Below are 20,254 nucleotides of genomic sequence, written 5' to 3'. Positions count from 1 at the left end.
GATCAGAAGATGGATTAGATCACTTTCAATATCTTTTCCAATTCTATGATCACAGATTCCAACAGCTTCTTTAACCTGAAGCTTAATTCAGAAGAAATCATTTAAAAATTAGTGAAACTTTGGGGCATCTGGGTGGCTCATTCAGTTGAGCATCTGACTTTGGCTCAGTTCATGATCTTATGGGCCATGAGTTCAAGTCCTGCATCAGGCTCACTGCTGTCAGTGCAGAGCCTGCTTTGGATCCTCTGTCCCTCTCTCTCTCTGGCTCTCCCCAACTAATGCTCTCTCTCTCTCAAAAATAAATAAAATGTTTAAAGAAATTAGTGAGGCTTCTCCCCTCCCATTTCTAGGACTCTGCTACAAATAGAATTCCAAGGCAGAGTTGATGCACAAATTATTTTTTCCTCTGGATCCCAATTTTTAAAAAGATTTTCAATACAACATAAATGAAGTTATAATAATATAAGACAAAAGCAAAGCTACTTGATGCTCAGCACCAATTTAAATACTTAAAATATTTATTTTGAAATATTTAAAATAGTTTGCGCTGTCTTACCAATATTTTAAAGAGTGACATTATCACAGGTCCTGAGAGGTAGGGGCCTTCAGGTTGACAAGCTAAATTAGATTATGTCCAACATGTTGCCCTGCTCTAGAAGTCCCATAACTATACATTTTACTTCTTCCACGGCAGAATGAAAGGAAATAGTATGGGAAACCATGGTGCTTCTTAAAGTTAAAGTGAATCATTTAAAAAATAGTTCACCAGTGCCCTCTTGTGGCCAGGTCAGAGATGGCGGTACACTTGGTCTGCAAAACAGCTTATAGAGTATCTTGGTGCTAGGCCTGCCTGCTAGAGGAAAGTAAGGAATTGCAAACTCATAAAAGGGAAGGAAGGGCTTATTGTTTTTGTGCTTTGTTCTATTTCTCAGATGATAAGCCAGCTAAAAGAAAAACTATCTCAAATGTAGGAGATGTGGAAACTATTACAATGGATGTGTGTGTGTGTATGTGTGTGTGTGTGTGTGTGTGTATCTGGGGGAGAGGGTGAGCATGAAGTGATGGCAGAGTCACAAGCTGACTAACATACATGAAAGCCCCAGAAGCCTCTAGTCCTAGGATTTTTACGGCATCCCCACATACTGGGCAGCCAAGAGGGAGACCCTCAAGATCTGTCCTGCCAGAACCTTAATAAACATGAGACTCTGGCTGAAAACAGGCTGCCCTGATGCTCAGCCCTCTCTGCACTCCCTAGCACAGGCGCCGTTCCAGGACTTCCAAGACACTACCATCAAGGACAGTGGCAAGCATTTAGAAGGAAAAGACTGTTTCTAGTTCCAGTGTAAGAATCTTAACAAGTTGCCACTCTGTTTTAACAAGGAACAAGCTGAAAAATCAACAACCCTTCTCAGATCCGTAAGACAAACTGCTGCTGCAAGAGACGACCAGGCAACTACAGGGGATCACGGCTACTAGAGCGGAGACGCGTGGGTGGCAACGCCATGGGAACCAGTGCCAGGGCAGGAACACCTGAACTCTAGTGATGAACAGCTAGAAGCTCAGTGTGGACACCTCTGAGTGTGAAGAACTCCAGGAGGCCCCATAACATTTTAATATTTACCTCCAGGAGCTTGACAAGATCTCCATAGCATGTATCAGAAAAACCCCAGGGCCCCCAGGTGGCTCAGTCAGTTGAGCGTCAGACTCTTGATTTCAGCTCAGGTCATGATTGATTGTGGGATCGGGCCCCACATCAGGCTCTGCACTGAGAATGGAACATTGTCTCTCTTCCCCACTCTTGCTCTCTGTCTCTCTCTAACATAAATAAAATTTTAAAAATTAAAAAAAATCCTTTGAGCTTCCAGCAGAGGAAAGGAGAAAAGGGACCATTTTAAAATATGCCAGAGCATTCTGTTCCTAACAAGGCATGCCTTAGGGGAAACTGTGTAACAGAGCCTAACGAGCTATTATCAGAGCCTAACTAATGTGGGTGGGAAAGAGAAACAGCCAACTACAGGCCACTCTAGCCATCCTGTGCCATCCAGAGGGGGAGAACAAAAACTAAAACATTTGTGAAATTCATGGTCCAGAGGCATAAGCTCACTAGGACTGTGACCTAATTGTAGGGCAAGGAACCCTTTCCCTTCCTGACCCTTCACAGCCACAGTACTAGTAAGGCCTATTCACAACAGTTCCTTTGACCCAGTACATCATATTCAGGTACTAGAAAAAAAAAATTACAAGGCATCCAAAGGCAAAAAACACAATTTGAAGAAAGGGCGCAAGTATCAGAACCAGACATGGCAGGGATGTTGGAATTATCAGACTAGAAATTTAAAACAGGTATGACTAATATGCTCAGGGCTCTAATAGGTAAAGTAGACAGCATGGAAGAAGGGAAATTTAAGCAAAGAGTTGGATAATTTTTATCTGTTAATTGATTAAAGTTCATATCCAATTTTCACAAACCTACCTCAGTGTATCAAACTATCTTTAAATTTTTTTAAGTTTTTATTTATTTTTGAGAGAGAGAGAAAGTGCAAGCAGGGGGGCGTCAGAAAGAGAGAGACACACACAGAATCTGAAGACAGGCTCCAGGCTCTGAGCTAGCTATCAGCACAGAGCCCGACGCGGGGCTCAAACCCATGAACTGCGAGATCATGACCTGAGCTGAAGCCCAGCACTTAACTAACTGAACCACCCAGGTGCCCCTCAAACTATTAATCTGTACGGAGACACCAGACCTATTTTTCAAATGAGGACAGTATGGTTCGTTGCCATTGTAAAGATCATAGTGTTATTCATTCAATATAGTTTAATAGGAGCCTAGTTCCATGTGGTCAGACCACAAAGGAAACACACAGAAAGGTCTCTAAAGGGACTTGGGGGTAAGTGAAAGATGACTTCCCAGAAGAAATGAAATCCAAACTGAGATGCAAGTGAACTGGTTCCTAAGCAAAGTGCGAATCACAAATGATCAGGGATGCATTTTATCATAACTGCAAAAAAGGGCCAATAAGAATGTTTAATCAAGAGAGTGACAGGATCATTCTGCTTCCAAGGAAAGAAGAGATTAGAGGATTACAAGCTAACAGGAGAGAAATGGCTGATTCTAGAGCTAAGCCAGGGAAAATACAAGATGACTCACAAGCATCTTAGAGTATCTGAAATTAAGGAACCCATCAAAAAACAAACAAAAAATAGTAAGAGCATGCCACATGGCTATTGGGGTGGAAATCACTCCCCCTTGGAAAAGCTGGAACAATTTGACAAAAAAAATAAATAAAATGTAATATTGAATTACAGCTAAAATAAACAATATCCATGAGACTCTGTACATACATATTTGTATTTATATTTATATATGTTATTAGATACATGAATAAATAAATACAGGAAAAGAGATCATTCTTCCTTACAGAGCAATCTGTAACAATTTATGTCGATTCTTTTGGGGGATAAGCTTAGGGATTCCCTGAGTCTGCACCAATGGGTTAACAAGGCATAAAGAATTAGAAAGCCATATGATGAACATGCACAAGTTTGGGTAAACAAGATTAGGTGAATAAGATTAGGTAAATGGGGCAAAGCTCCCCAGTATAGGACAAAGGTATAGGACAATAGCAGAAAGCTGCTTTCACAAGAAGGAAAGACTAAATTATGTGAACAGGTAAAAAGGCCTATAGACCTCAATGGGGCTAAGTTGCCCAGAGCGGAGCTAATTAGCAAAAGAAAGATGCCTTGTTGACCCTGAGGTAGCATGCTCTGTCTCTCCTGTTCCCTAGGCCAGTTTAGGTAAACAGAAGTGGGGCCTCATGTTTGCTCTAAACAACCTTCCACTCAACACCAGAATCGTATTTTGTGTTGACCCAAACCCCTAACACCACGTATCTCTAAAACCCCCTTTTCCCCACACTCATGAGTTAATGTTCACAGTTTAATTGTTTCTCTATGCACACATATCAAAGTTGTAAGTCTTCTGATCCTAATAAAAATGGAGCAAGGAGCAAGGACGCTTACTAGGGGCTCTTGTTTCCTCTCAGACATTAGCCTCTCTCACATTTTCAATCCTGCATCCCACTCTCTTGCTGGACAAGAGAGAACTCCAGACCCAGACTCTACAACAGATTCTCCACTCTCCAGGAGAAAGAGTTTAACTTCCTTTCTCCCCAGAGTGAGCCACATTTACTGACTTTGTTTGAAAGAACAGACAATGAAAAGAGGTCAAAGGTAACTCTACATTTGAAGAAACTGTAAAGGACTACCTGGACCAATAACCACGCTTAACACCATCATGGCAAGTCATGTCAATAGGTACCCACGGTATATGGGGAGAAGGGTGTCTCTTTCTGTGATGCTCTCCCCCTAAAATCGTTAGCTCTAGTCTAACCATGAAAAGACATTAAAAATAAAATTGAGGGATATCCTGGCTAGTGCTTCACAGAACCTGTCTAAGAATAAGCAGAATATATTAATAAAGAATATCTGAGAAACTGTCATGGACAGAGGAGACTAAGGAAGCATTGAATACAATACTAAATTTAATATAGTATCCTGCATTGATCCTGGGATTGGAAAAGAACATTAGTGGAAAAAGCAGAGAAATCTGAATGACGTCTGAGGTTTAGTTAACAGTAATGTGTCAATGTTTCTTCCTTAGCAATGACAAATGTACCAAGGTAATGTAAAATGTTAAGAGGGGAAAACTGGGTTTTGTAGAAATTAATATTTCTATAAATCTAAAACTACCCCCAAATAAAAAGTTAAAAAATAGCAAGATGAAGTGAGAGCTATGAGAAAACTGTTTCAAGGCGTAAATAATGGTCTGAATCGGGGAAGTAGAGAGACACTATATGATAAAAGAACAAAGTCAGTGTACTGAAAGTAGACTCAATATGATGTGGTTGCTGTGGCGGGGGAAAAAGAAAAGTGGTGAGGTACAGAGAGGGGACAGAGAACACACTGTTGGTGAGTGGCCAAACCAACTCATTAATCCGGGTCCTCTACCTCTTTATGAACATTAAATGCACAGTGTAGCACATAGGAGAGTCCACCAGAAAGAATATGGGGAAGTGATTTGGGCATGAGGCAAAGTGGTAGAAGAGGCAGAGAAATAGGATGTGGATAAAAGATGAACTAGGAAAATTGGTGGTTGGTTAGATCTAGGGCCATGGAAAAGTAGCAACCAAAGATGGCTTTAAGCTTATGATCTGAAATTATGATGATGCTCTAAAGAAAATGGAAAAAGTCTGGAAAAGGAGGACTGACAGGAGAGATAATTCAGATTTGTCTTATAAAGTATGTTTGACGTGATTTCAGGGCATCAGTGGAAATGCCTCATTGTACAGTAAAACTACATAGAGTCTAGTGACATACACTACTGTGTATCTACAGATGTGGGAAAAACCAACAAAAGACCATTAGAATTGAGAAGAATGAATTCATTAATAAAATATGAAAGGTTAGTTTAAGAGCAGTAGGGCCAGAAATCAGAATCCATTCCAATTTTTTAAAGTTTCTTGGACATCCTCTTCCTCTTGATATGGTGGTTCCATATCCATCCCATTTCCTTATTTGAAATGTGGTTAGTTATATACTGATCTTTTGTGCCCAAATACAGACTTGTACCTTTAGCTACAAAACTTTTCTTTTGTTTCCATATGTCACAAAAACACTTTCATTTATTTCAGTAAACATTTATATTTGTCAAATGGAATGCTTCCTTCTCTCCTGTTTGAGCTTATAATTAATCATTCTTAGAGAGGAATCAGTGCCAGTCTGGGTGAAGGCAAAGCTTCTGGAAAATGAGACACCAGGCTGTATCAACAAGGAAGCAAGAATGTGAAGTGTTCACAACTGTTTTGGATCTAATGGAGGTGGTCTCCAAAACCGATGGCCTCCCCCCATGTTGTTTTTAATTTTTTAATGTTCATCTTTTTGGGGGGTAAGGGGCAGAGAGAGAGGAAAACACAGAATCTGAAGCAGGCTCCACGCTGTCAGCACAAAGCCTAATGCAGGGCTCGAATTCACGAGCCATGAGATCACGACCCGAGCCAAAGTTGGACGCTTAACCAACTGAGCCACCCAGGTGCCCCATGGCTTACCCCCTAAAAAAAAAACTTAATATAACAGCAGTTTGAAAGTTTCCTATAAATTAAATATGCAATATAGAAAGATTTTACCAATAAGAGGAAAGAAAAAGGGCCGGGAATTGATCCTAAGTTTAACATGAGCAAGAGATGGCTTACGACTATTTATTTATATTACATTTTTTGCCACAGAATTACGAGTGTGATTTTTAAAATTTTTTAATGTTTTGTTTATTTTTGAGAGAGAGAGAGAGAGAGACAGAGAGACAGAGAGACAGAGAGACAGACAGTGTGAGCAGGGGAGGGTCAGAGAGAGAGGGAGACACAGAATCCGAAGACAGGCTCCAGGCTCTGGGCTAGCTGTCAGCACAGAGCCCAATGCACGGTTTGAACCCATGAACCGTGAGTTCATGACCTGAGCTGAAGTCGGACGCTCAACCAAATGAGCCACCCAGGCGCCCCATTACTAGTATGTCTGAGGAAAGGGTGCTACCCTCGAAGTCACTAAGCTTTCTCTAATAAACACTATGTATATCATATGACTTTTTTTTAAATTAAAAAAAAACATATGAATTCCAAAACATCAGCACCAGGGATTTTAGAGAAAAGACTGTGAAAACAAGGGTCATAAATGTAAAGTTTCACTCAAAGTCACACAGGCAGATTTGAAATTAGGTGTGTTGTTCTCCAAAGACTGTGCTTTCAATCAGTACATAATGTGCTGGACATGTTAACTTAACAGCTGGCACCAGAATGTACCCTAGGGAAAGAATCGTCTTTGCTGGGAAAAGACCCACTCTCTCCAAATGACCCTTATTTCTCACTCTCTTCAGAGTAAAAGTTCTTGAAATAGACAATGTTCCCTTTGTCTCCATTTTCTCACATTCTGTTCACTTTCCATCTTAGTTTATTTTCATTCATTCATTCATTTAAACCCAAGTGAGTTAACATATACTGTAATAATGGTTTCAGGAGTAGAATATAATGATTCATCACTTACATATTACATGCAGTGCTCATCCCAACAAGTGTCCTCCTATATTCATTATATTGTGTTTTTTAAACTTCACATATGAGGGGCATCTGGATGACTCAGCTGACTCGATTTCGGCACGGGTCATGATCTCATGTGGGATTGAGCCCCATGTCGGGCTCTGCACTGACCATACAAAGCTTGCTTGGGATTTTCTCTCTACACTCTCTCTGCTCCACCCCAACTCTCTCTCTCTCAAAAACCAAACGATCTCTAACTTACTTTAAATGAAATTTACATCTCTTCTGCCAGTACCAAACACATAAAAAGTCCATATATGTATTTGTTGAATGAAAAAGTACATTGGTTACAAAATTTCAATGTGCTCTGAAAGCAGTGAGGTTGTCTTATAAAGTATGTTTGAAGTGATTTCAGGGCACCAGTGGAAATGCCTCATTGTACAGTAAAACCACATAGAGTCTAGTGACATATACTACTGTGTATCTATAGATGTGGGAAAAACTAACAAAAGACCACTAGAATTGGCAAGAATGAATTCATTAATAAAATGTGAGAGGTTAGTTTAAGAGCAGTAGGGCCAGAAATCCTACCATTTGCAACAACATGGATGGACCCTGAAGGCATTACGCTAAGTGACACAGAGAGACAAATACCATATGATGTCATTCAAAAACAACCAGATAACAAAAAACAAACAAAAACTTACAGGAAAAAAAAAGATCAGACTTGTGGTTTTCTCAGGCAGGGAATGTGTAGGTACGGAAAAATGAAGAAAGCTGGCCAAAAGGTAGAAACTTCCAGTTACAGAGGAAAGGTTTAGAGTAAATGCTGAGAGTTCCCATCACAAGGAGAACATTTTTGTCCCCTTTATTCTCCTTCCTTTTCTTTTTCTTCTATCTATATGAGAAAAGGATGCTAACTGAATATATTGTGGTAATTATTTCACAACATACATACATAAATCAAACCATCATGCTGTATGCCTTAAACTTACGCAGTGACATATGTTGATTATTTCTCAATAAAATTGGGGGGAAAATATCCTGTAAGGTATCTGGACAAGGATAGACAAAAAAGAATGGGCTAAAGAAACTTACCCCAATTATGTGGCCAACTGGTTCCTGACAAGAATGACATTGCATAGGGATAAGGGAAAATGGTAATTTCAATAATTTAAAATGGGTTTATTATCCATAAACCCATGTTTTAAAAAGTTGAATCTTGGAACCTACTTATATCAGCCACAAAAATTAATTACAATGGATTGTAGAGCTTCTAGGATTATATAAAATATTCCCACAATCCTGGGGCAGGTAAAGTTTTCTTAAAAAGGATATAAAAACACTAACAATAAAGGCATTGGACTCAATTAAGAACCTTTGTTCATCAAAAGATATTATATTTTTAATTTGCTTATTTTGAGGGAGAGAGAACAAGTAGGGTAGGAGCAGAGAGAGACAGAGTCCAAAGCAGGGCTTGAGTTCCCAAACTGTGAGATCATGACTTGAGCCAAAATCAAGAGACACGTTTAACTGAATGAACAACCCAGGTGCCCCAAACTATATTATTATTTAAATAAACATTTCTAAAAACAGGTATTATTATTAAGAGGGTGAAAATGTAACCGACTCAGCAGAAGTTCATTATAACATCTCTATGTAAGGAAACTGAAGCCGACAGTAAAGAAACCTTGCAAAAACTCCAGACAGATTTTCAGTGGCTATGTTAAATTAGGAACCCAGGCCTCCTGAGGTATAAGCCACTACCCTAAACAGGTCATTAAGCTCAAGTTGCTATAATTACTGTTCAAAGTATGAAGTCGTGGACCATAAAGAAGTGCATTAGAAAGAATTAACAAGAGATGTGAAGTCAGGTATCAGACGCACATACATGCACATATAAAATGTACATCTGTGTATATATACGTGTATATCTGTATATGTGTATCTTGTGCACCTATTTGAAAATTTTTTATCGGTATTTGAACTCTGTGGCCAGGGAACATAACAAGTGAAACTTCTGTGCCTCCATCTCAATTTCCTTACTTCTATTTTTTTTAATTATTTTTAATGTTTATTTTTGAGAGAGACACACAGAGCGTGAGCGGGAGATGGTCAGGGAGAGAGGGAGACAGAATCAGAAGCAGGCTCCAGGCTCTGAGAAAACGGTCAGCACACAGCCTGACGTGGGGCTCGAACCCATGAACCGTGAGATCATGACCTGAGCTGAAGTCGGACGCTTAACCGACTGAGCCACCCAGGCACCCCTCAATTTCCTTACTTCTAAAATGAAAATAATAATGCTGTGGGGATTTAAAATGATGGAAATAAAGTACCATGGTGCCTAGCATAGAAACTTTTGAAAATTTTCAGCAGTAGTGATTATGACTAAGACAAGTCATGACGTTCCATTAATACTGAAAAATAAGATAGAAGAGTTAAGAGCAGCTAAGTCTTCATACCTCATGCTAAATACATGAGACTCCATGTCACCAGTTTCTGTTACCAGTCCTACGTTGGGCACAGGATGTGAAAATCTGCAGGTGCCCAAGCAATATCCTCATTCCAGCAAGTGTTATCAGCACCCACTAGAGCAGCTCTCTTAAGTTTTATCTTTATTCTGGTGAATAATTAGTCCTTGAAGCAGAGGGGAGTAGGTCATAGTCTGTTTGCTGAGTTCCCGAAGACATGCACACATAAATATGTGCACAGAGAGGAAAAGGAGACAGAGGCAGAGATTTACACAAGCCTAGGCCATGTAAACACACTAAATACAACTAAGAGCCTAGCAGAGCAGAGAGCTGTTCCAGCCAATGCCCATTCCATCTCTCAGGGCAAATGATATTTGTTCTGTCCAGAGAGTGATCATATAAAGCCTCAACATATTATCCATTTATTCCAATCTGTGGGAGAAAGAGTCAGGTTATTACCATGTAACAATGATTATTCCAGGGGAAATGGAGGATAACACTTTTGCACAGTATTTATGTGCTTTTCTACATTTATTCTCAAACCTAATAAACATATTATGACATGCATTTTTGTACTGGAGTATTTACCCAGAGTCACATCACAGGTGAAACGGCAGACATAACTGGAGCCAGGGCCGTCTCTTCATGTCCTCTTCAACCTGGGGCCTCCTAAGAGCCACTTCCCATGACAATGTGAGGGCCAGTCTCTAACTAGAATTTTATCCTATTTTTATAGCATTTAAGAAGAAGATTATAAGGTGGCATGGTTACTATTGTTGTTTTTCAAAATGCAAGTCAGGGTAGGTGAGCTATGAGATACAACAGAGTAAAAGCCACGAAGAGACATCCCATAGAATAAGGCTTTCTGTCTTAACAATTCAGTCTACACGTATGTATGCATATGCTAGGCTATACCACAAAATTTCTATTTTTGCTTTGGGTACACAGTCAAAATGTTTAAAAATCATTGTTTGGTAGAAAGAGCCCAGGGTCTGACAAGAGACAGGCCTTAATCTGAATGTCATTACTGCTGGCATTACTGCCTCAAGAGCTCCTGCAATGAGAGCCCAGCCAGTTCCCTTTTCCTCAGACGGCCTGTGAGGTCAAAGAAAAATTCCTTCTTTCAAATATTAACTCCCTTTACAGCGGCTATTACAACCTTCTTACTATCAACCAAACTGCTATTTCAATTATGATTTGAGATGAAAAGAAACATTTTTTTTACTCATTCAAACTGCATCTATCAATGCTCAGCCTAAACTCCATAAAGGCAAAAGCTAAAATCTATTTCCCAAAGCTTTTAAACAGTAGGAACTCAATGGGTATTTAAATTATAATGATGGTTGAATACATAAAAGAAGGAATGAACCAATAAATGAGACCTCTGTGGCAGGTACTAGAGACACAGAAATGAACAAGGCATAGGGGCGCCTGGGTGGCTCAGTCGGTTGGGTGTTAGACTTCAGCTCAGGTCATGATCTCACAGTTTGTGGGTTTGAGCCCTGCGTTGGGCTCTGTGCTGATAACTCAGGGCCTGGAGCCTGCTTCAGATTCTGTGTCTCCCTCTCTCTGCACTTGTCCTGCTTGCACTCAGTCTCTCTCTGTGTCTTAAAATAAGTAGACATTAAAAAATGAACTTTTAGGGTGAGCGCTGTATCATGTCGCTCCTGTGATATAGCTCTCCAATGTTGTTTTTCCTTTGGTTAAGAACCAAAGTCCTTACTACAGCCTACGCAGCCCTTCACTATCCAGGCCTTACTGCTTCCTTTACCCCTCTGTGAGTCTCCTCTCTATCACTTTGCTCCATCCAGACTATCACCCTGGCTGTTTCTCAAAAGTGTCAAGCAAGTTTCTGCCTCAGAGTCTTTGCACTCACTTTTCTCTCTGTCTAGAGTGCGTGTTCTTGGATACTTGCCTGGTTCAATTCCTTACTTCCTTCATGTCTCTGTTCAAATGTCAATCAGCAAGGACTTCTCTGACCTATGTATAACTCCTATGTCCTGACCCTCCAGCATACTTAAACTTTTTATCCTTTTTCTCCATAATATTTTTTATAATGTGATATACTTTAAAATTATCTGTCTCCCCCAACTAAAATGCAACCGAGCCCCAGAGCGCAAGGACTCTCATTTTTATTCATTGATGTATCCTCAGACATGAGCACAGTTCAAGACGAGGTGGGATCTGAGATTTTACCTTACTTAGAAGGTAACAAGTTAACCTGCCACAGTTAAAGGGATTCTGGCAGAAAACACAGACTCCAGACTCAGAAACAAGAGAAATAACTATTCAATAGCAGTAGAGCGCCAGGGTCATCTGTTCTGATATCCCAAACTTCTCCAGTGTGACATGAAGAAGACCAAGTGGCACCAACAGAGAAAGTGCACTGTGCGCCACGAAAAGAATGTCGTGTCTTCAAAAATCTCTAATTTTTTAAATGCTTATTTTATTTATTTAGTTTTTAGTAATCCCTATACCCAGGTAGCCCCAGAATCCCTCTTTTTCATTTTTTCATTTTTAAAAAATTTTTTGAAGTTTATATATTTATTTTGAGACAGAAAGAGAGAGACAGAGAGAAAGAGTGAGCACGAGTGGGGTAGGGACAGAGAGAGAGAGAGAGAGAGAGAGAGAGAGAGAGAGAGAGAGAGAAAGAATTCCAAGCAGGCTTCATGCTGTCAACACAGAGCCCCACCTAGGGCTCTAACTCACGAATGTGAAATCATGACCTGAGCCCAGATCAAAAGTCAGACTTAACCAATGGAGCTTAACCAACAGAGCCACCCAGGTATTCCTCCCTAATCTTTTTTGAAGTGCACCATGCCCACCCAATCTTTGAACTGGGGAGAGATATTATCTTTATTTTAATGAATGCTGAACAAACCTCTCCTTTGTTCCAGAGACACTATTCCACCTTCTAAATCCATTTGTTGTACAAACTCTTGAAAAGATTGTCTGAAGCACAGGCAGTGAGCACCTCTCCTTATAAGCCAGGCAGAAACACAAGAGACAATGGAGAACTGTCTTCTAATAACACATGGTAGACACAATACACATACATGTGAATGAAAGATAAACACTCTAAGTGTTATTATTATTTCAGATCTCAGATGAATAAACTGAGGCACAGCAAAAGTGAACTATCAGTCCAAGAACACAGAGCTACTAAGTATCTGAAGAGCACAATCTAGTCCCAAAGCACACACACACCTTAGGGAACTGAGCCCTCTCTATCTCTAACCTGTCAGCTACCCTTGGCTTTATGAATGAGTGACAACAAATGAAAAGAGAAAGAATAAAAAAGGGAGAAGCTGAAGGAAAGGAAGAAAAAATGGAGAACAATTTTTGGATAACCACACCTGCTCACGTATCCAGAGCTACAGAGTACAGGGACCTTTGAGTTCAGCTCACAGATGAGAACACAGGGGCTGCCCAGAGTCACATAGGAAGTTGGGAGAGAACCAACTAACCATCAGAACTTCTCTGATGACGTCTTGGCCAAGCACATTCCAGGCCTGTGCTGCTTCTACCTTTCTAACACAGGTGACATTCCTGAAACTTGGGGTCAGGCTATGCTACAGAGTCAATCAACAGGAGTCAATCAACAGGAGTCAATCAATAACCCAAGAGATCAGGTGACAGGACAGGAGGTGGAGCCTGGACAGCCACCCTGTCTATATGACCCTTCCAGTCCCTGAGCTCTGAAGAGAAGAGGTGAGTTCAATACCATCTTCTACTGACTGCATACAGAGCTTTTCAGCCATGAAGGTAACAAGCATCTTTCTTCTCTGCGCCTTGGCCCTGTTGGGGTTGTCTGGTAGGTGTCTACATATTTTTCTGATTTGACTAAAACCTGTTTGACTTGTTGCATTACTGAGCCCATTACCTTCTAGACTTAGAGTCTAGTCTTAGATCTTTTGGTCCCATTGAGATGAAATAAGGTCACGGGCCTATTCCAGAGGGCTTCTTCAAACCCATAAGTGCCTTGCTGATTCTTATGACATTTAGTTCAGCAACTGTCAATATCAAAATCAAATATCACCAACATTTCTTTCTTTCGATACTATCAGGTTAGTTCCTCTTTCCTTCATTGAGCTCAACCAAAATGACTATCTTCTACATGATGTCAGCAAGATCTGTGATTTTCCAGGGAATGCAGCATGGCAATTTTAAGCATCTATCTGTGAACTGGATAAATGTGAAGTGCATTAATACTCAGTGTAATGTAAAAGAGGGAATGAGTTCCTTGAGAACTGATGTTGAGCTGTCCAAAGAGTTCCATTTTTTTAAAACATTACTTACAAAAAGACTTACATGTCACTGCAAGTTAGTTTTGTATCACAAGACCTAGTTACTGCTAGTGGTAACTGCTTTACAGTTAGTCATATAAACTCTCCACATCTTCATCTATAAATTGAATTAAAGATACTTATATTTCTTACATCACTAATTGAAAGATCAATTGTGGTGAGAATGTCAGTGAGCATTCAGAAGATATTTGCTCCGTACCTGATACATTTCAAGCAGTAAGAAGATCCTTATGTTTTCAAAGAAATGGGTCTACTTTTGTGAAATCCCAAACTGAGATACTTCGATCATTATCAAACTTTTGCTTCATTTCCTTGAGGCTTCAGCAGGAGGGAATGACTGGACACCAGTAAAATGTCCTTGAGAGAGGCCAGAAATAAGAAGGAGTTTGGCGGACAGAAGAGGAAAGCAGAGAAGTCACAGTCTTGGGTGGAAGCTGAAAATTGTGAATAAGAGCAGAGTTGGCTTCTCCCATTTAGGACCCAACCTCACAATGTCTGATTTATGTTTTCTAGGCAACACTAGAGCCGCCATGCCGGGAAGAGAGGTAAAGACAGTTTTACACTTTCTTATCTCTAGGGCTAGAACTGTTTGCCCTAATCAACACGCAGTCAAGCTGCCACATTCAGTTTCACCTGAAGTCAGAACAGGTGTGTGGTGCTAGCAAGGCTCAAAAGGTGTGGAGAGTGACAGCAGTTTCCCCACAGGGGCTTATGCTGAAGGACAAACGCACTGACACACAGGTGGTTTCCATGTAGTCACACGGCCCTCGCTGTGAGGGGGTTTTATATGTTTTGAGGCTATCTGGTAGGACAAGGATGTTGGGGGGCATTCTTTTTAACCTCACTCCCAGTAACCTTCCCTCTGAATGGCCAGCTTGCCCATGCTGGCATAAAGTCCTCCCGATCCCCAAGGTGGAGCCCTAATTTATAACGAGCCAAAGAAAATAATTAACTAGGATCTTCGTCTAGAAAAATATTTTCTATCTAACTTCCCTATTTTTCCCTGTGTTTATAAGGTAAACTGCAATAAATCTGAAACTCAGGGAAGGAAGTGTCCCTCTTCATTATATTTATATCCGGTGAAAGGACAGATGGCAAACCAAAAGGGCATGAGTGAATAAACTATTACACTAATGATAAGGGTTGTGCAGAGTTCTGATACTGTGCGGAATCTAGCCTGGTTAAATCAGAAAATTTATTTTGAGTCATAAAGGATAAGTGAGCATTAGCAAAATATAACTGGTGGGTAGAAGTGGTGGAGTGAAGTGGTTAAAGCCAAAGCTCTGGACCTAGCCCAACTGGCTTTGAATCCTGGATCCAGGAATTACCAGCTGTGTGGCCTTGGGTGATTTAATCTCTGTGCTTCATTGTCTTCACTGGAAGAAGAGTGTAATAAAGAGTTCATAGGACAGTTGTGAGGTTGAAATAGAATAGTGCATGAAAGCAAGTACGGCCTGTGACAGCTGTTCTGTAATTCTGAGTTCTTACTGATGTCTAGGAAGTTGCTAAGCCAGGACTCCAAGGGAACAAAGCGCCTGGTGTCGTCACTTGACTGAGAGAAGGGCAGTGTGACTGGGCCACGGTGGGCTAGGAAGTCATGCTCAACGTGTGGCTGACCTGAGAGGAACCGGAACTCCCAGGCATGATCTCACTCACCTTATTTAAACCTCACAACACCATCAAGAGATAGGCAAGGAAGTAAAAATACCCTTCTCCTTGCACAGACAAGGTGACTGAGGTTCAGAGGCACCGCGAGATCTGCCCACGTCTCACAGCTTGTGAAACGGCAGAGGCAGTCCGTACAATCGGGCCTTCTGACTCCAAACCTGGACTCTTTCTCTTGGACGCTTATTATCACTACCCCCAACAGAGTCAGGCTTCTGTCTTTAAGCTGATCAACTCCAGGGAAGTGAAAGCCATTTTAGAGATTTTACTATAAATTCAAAGAATACAAAATGATGGAAAGTGATTCTGTTTGATCCCATTTTCAGGCTAACTGTAACAGTCAAGTAACTGGATGTACCAAGATCTATAATCCTGTCTGTGGGACTGATGGAAAAACTTACTCTAATGAATGCGTGTTATGTGTTGAAAATCAGTGAGTACAAACTTGAATGTCTTTTAAAACATATTTTTAAGCTAGTTGTCTTCAAGTTTTCATATATTTTATCCCCCTAAGTTCCAATCAATATACTAATAACATCAATCTTACCACGAGAGAAACAAACAACTAGTTTTTCCAAAATTAATTCTCAATCTCTTCCTCTCCTAACTCTACATCTGGTATGATTCTATGGAGATGTACACGTGTTTATGTGTGTAGTACAAGAAAAGACAGCACTTATTGCGTCAAGCATTGTGCAAGGCACTGAATATTCATGAGTCTATGAGGCAGATAATACTAAGCCCATGACACACATGAAGTGATTGAGACTGAGCTTAAATTACTTGCTCTTATTTGCTCGAGATGAACCAGCAGGAGTGACAGATCTGGGTCCAAATCCTTGCTTTTTCAACTACTTTTTTTTTTTTTGAGAGAGAGAGAAAGAGAGGTAGAGTGCATACACACATGTGCAAGCCAGCTGGGGAGGGGCATACAGAGAATCTTAAGCAGGTTCCACATCCAACACTGAGCTGGCCACAGAGCCTGATCTCATAACCCTGGAATCATGACCTGAGCCAAAATTAAAAATTGGACATTTAACTGAGGAGCCACCCAGGTGCCCTTCAACTGTGCTTTAAAGTCAGGTACCAGCCCAAGAATTTGTGAGATACAGGAGAAAATCTAACATGTTTCATCTCTCATTTTGCTTACACTCAGTGCTAATACAGTGTCGTCAGTGGAAATAGGAGCAAAGTGCTCTTGAGAGCACAAGACTAGTAACAACTAAGTATGCCTGCTAGGATTTGGAAACATTTGGAGGCTTTCTCTAGACCCTCAAGAAGGACAGTGAGGCATTCTAATAAGGAGAAAAAGGTGAATATAAGGGAGAGATGAATGAATCACAGAGTGGAAGACACATGTGTTAAGGAAAGGACAGTGGAATGGAGGAGGAAAGCATCTGAACGGCCCTCAACTAGTTTTAAAAAACCACTTATATAACAAAAAACCATGCTTTTACAGCAAAACAATGGATAGTCTAGATTTTTAAAAACCTAATATACCCCAAAATCCTTTAAACTAAAAAAAAAAAAAAAATCACAGGGGCACCTGGCTGATTCAGTTGATAGAACATGCAACTCTTGATCTTGGAGCTGTGAGTTTGAGCTTGCTGGGTATAGAGATTACTTAAAATTAAAATCTTTTTTAAAAAATCATTCTTGTTGATGGTAATGACTGTGGTAACCATGCAAATATGAATTGCAAAGATTAGGTGACCAAAAATATATTTTCATGACATTTTTATTTACGGAGATGAGAGCTGGCCTCAATGAAGCTCATTTTCTGAAGTGATCATAGGTCGGGAATCAAACTCAGGCACTCAGACAAGCAGGTTTGCCAAAAACTTTCTATTTTACTCTGCTACTGAACACCTAACATGTGCCCAGCATTGTGCTGGTTTCCTCTGCTTTCCCTGTGTTTCTAAGAGAAAATAGGTCATCAGGGCAAATAAGGTAGCTTCTTGTAACCTGTAAAAAGCACCATCAAATGAGGTGTGAGGAAAGTGGTAAAGGTGTAAAGGAGAGAATCTGATTTTTTTCCCATTGAAAGGGTCAAGAAAGGATTCATGAAAAGGATGTCATTTAAACAGGGGTCTGAATTTTGGTAGCACTGCAAAAGCATTCCAGGCTAAATAATGGTGTAGAATGTCCAGAACAAATAAAAGAGATCCCAGAAGTAGTGCAGAAAACTCTTAAGTTATTCTTAGAACTGACTTAGTATTAAAGGCTTTGATTGAGGCTCAAACGACGGTGCCTATTCCCATTATTCCATAGTCTAAGTTCCCTATAGCATGACCTCTCTTGATCTGCTTTAAATCACTTCAGAAAATTCTCAGTGCTAGTAAGGTTGTGGAAATAGGGCCCCAGGGAGAGATATCTATCATTCTGAAACTTTAGAACCAAAATATTAAGTGTTTCACTTTGTAGTGAATTTATTTCCACATTAAAGATTTGTAAAGGAACTCAAAAACACGTGTGAATTTTCTCATGATCTAGGCTATTGACATAAAGGTCAAACATATTTCCATCCAAGGGGAGGAGAAAGTAATATAACAGCCTTGAGATTTAGAAAATGACCAAGTGCCAAGACCAAAAGGCCCAATATTTGGAGTGAAATACTGGGAAAATACAAGCTTAGACCTGTGATACCCCATTCCTTCAGCCTTTAACACCTCCCCATCCTGCTTACGTGTTCTATTTTTCCAAAAAATATTCATATATGGCAGGAACATTTAAATGCCATAAAATGTAACTTCTCTTCCTCTATTTCTCAGATAAGAAAACAGGTCTAGAGAGAAAATGTGGCTTTTTCTAAAGTAGAATATTTTCAAATGTACCAGGCTGCCTTTTTCCTTACTGCCCATTAAAAGCCCCAAATGAATATGCAGTAGAGTTAACTAGAACCCAGCTCTGACCCTAGTTGTTGGGTTGTGCTTGCATCTCCTGGATCATTCTGTGTCAGATACAGTCAGTAAGGACTTTTTTCTATCTCTTCTATGTCTCCTTAGGGAATCTATACTGTAAAATTCTGTTCTATAAATCAGCGCTCTCTAGTAGAACTTTCTGCAATGATGGAAATGCTCTCTATCTGTGTTGTCTGGTATGGAAGCCACTAGACTTGCTGCCAGTGCTGAAAATGTGGCTAGTACATCTAAGAAACTGTATTTTGACTATTACATCATTTTTAAACTGATTTGAATTTAAATAGCTGAATAGGGATGGTGTCTTTCCTGGACAGCACAGGTACAAGAATATGTCAACTGTGTTTAGATGTTTGTGCTGTGTGTGCTAAACAATTCAGACAGAAGTGTTATACATGAATAATAATTATTGAACAAGGAATAATTATCTTAAAAAGGGGGTGCCTGGGTGGCTCAGTCGGTTAAGCATCTGACTCTTAGTTTGGGCTCCGGTTATGATCTCACAGTTCGTGGGTTTGAGCCCTGTATTGGGCTCTGTGCTGGCAGTGTGGAGCCTGCTTGAGATTCTCTCTCTCTCCCTCTCTCCCTCTCTCAGCCCCTCCCCTGCTCATGCTCTCTCTCACAAAATAAATAAATAAACTTAAAGAAAAAAAGCTCTTAAAAGGATGAATCAAGGTCCAGGTAAATACATGTAAAAAGATATATGGAAGTCAGATGTCCCCAAGTAATGGAGAAATAGAAGAATTTTTATAAACCAGTATATTCAAGGAAAGAATAGTTAAAAAGAGAGAAAGTTCTGCAAACAACCTCATGGTGAACAATTACAGGATTTAGGAATATTCAGCTGACAGAAGAGAAGACTGTTTTGGGAAGGTGGTGAGTTGGGGGGCAGAGAGGTTTTATCTGGAGGGGAGGATGCTTAGAGCTGGTAGGTATCAGATAGGACTTCCTTTTGTAAGACCCAACAGATACTAGTTCCCAGAGTTCTCAGGCAAAAAAACAAAAACAAAAACCCAGGCAATTAGAGCATTCTGGAGTAGGCAAGGCAGCAGCTAAGATGGAAATCTTGTGGCTAGGACAATATCAGGAGCAAAAGAAGCAATGATGAATTAGAGATTGATTTCAGTGGTTTTCTGTAATGTCACGGTAGATCTGCATACGCTGTAAGGATAGACATTTTTCCTTTCTGTTGTATCCCTAGTGTATGTAAGCAAGAGTTTTGATCGATATTTGATGAATTACTAAATAAGTGAGTGAATAAATGAGTGAAAGACAGAGAAAAGGGAAAAATCTGAAACCTATTTTAAATAAAGCTGATCTTTTTTCACTGTTTTTCTCCCATTGTCACTTTTTTTTAGTCAGCAAAGTTTAAGTTGATTTTTTTTTTCAATCTCTTCTATAGGAAGCGCCAGATCCTTGTCCTCATTCAAAAATCTGGGCCTTGCTGAGAACCAAGGTTCTAAAATCCCATGTGGTCAACTCAACGCCTAGCTGACCTGACTGATGAATAAAATGCATCTAAATACTTCCTGTTGTTCCTAAATGTTTTTTCCTCAAAGGCATGTTTGATTATACTGGGGTCAAGGGGCTGAAACAAACTCAGAACAGAACAAGTTTTACAAAACACAGCAATCCTGACATTTTGGACAAAGTTTCCTTCTTGATGCTTTTTCCTTTCCCATTTCCTTCCTCACTTCTGAAGACCGTCTCAGGAAATATGACCGCAGGCATTAACTGGCAGGACACAAATGATCATGAATACACATAATCCCATAGAGAATTAACTCGCATGAGAAGAAACAGCTGGAAAA

At 40.1% G+C, this 20,254-nt stretch overlaps 1 protein-coding gene across 1 annotated transcript; it reads left to right on the top strand.

Moving 5' to 3' along the window:
* Window positions 1–13,242: 13,242 nt before the first annotated feature.
* Window positions 13,243–19,971, top strand: SPINK1 (serine peptidase inhibitor, Kazal type 1). The gene is made up of 4 exons (XM_029941846.1): window positions 13,243–13,367; window positions 14,374–14,405; window positions 15,852–15,958; window positions 19,846–19,971. The coding sequence occupies exons 1-4, from the start codon at window positions 13,313–13,315 to the stop codon at window positions 19,889–19,891; spliced, it is 240 nt and encodes a 79-aa protein (XP_029797706.1). The 5' UTR covers window positions 13,243–13,312; the 3' UTR covers window positions 19,892–19,971.
* Window positions 19,972–20,254: the final 283 nt, after the last annotated feature.

The sequence above is a fragment of the Suricata suricatta genome, chromosome 6, assembly GCF_006229205.1.
Source record: "Suricata suricatta isolate VVHF042 chromosome 6, meerkat_22Aug2017_6uvM2_HiC, whole genome shotgun sequence".
Classification (NCBI taxonomy): Eukaryota; Metazoa; Chordata; class Mammalia; order Carnivora; family Herpestidae; genus Suricata; species Suricata suricatta.
The sequence above is the reverse complement of the archived record's forward strand: the minus strand, read 5'-3'. Positions and strand labels throughout refer to the sequence as shown.

What these genes read in the sequence shown, in the direction of transcription:
- SPINK1 (XM_029941846.1), top strand. Translation starts at nt 13,313, where the DNA reads ATGAAGGTAACAAGCATCTTTCTTCTCTGCGCCTTGGCCCTGTTGGGG. An exon ending in CCGCCATGCCGGGAAGAGAG is followed by an intron (nt 14,406 to 15,851) that starts GTAAAGACAGTT and finishes TCCCATTTTCAG; the next exon opens with GCTAACTGTAACAGTCAAGT. An exon ending in GTGTTATGTGTTGAAAATCA is followed by an intron (nt 15,959 to 19,845) that starts GTGAGTACAAAC and finishes TCTCTTCTATAG; the next exon opens with GAAGCGCCAGATCCTTGTCC.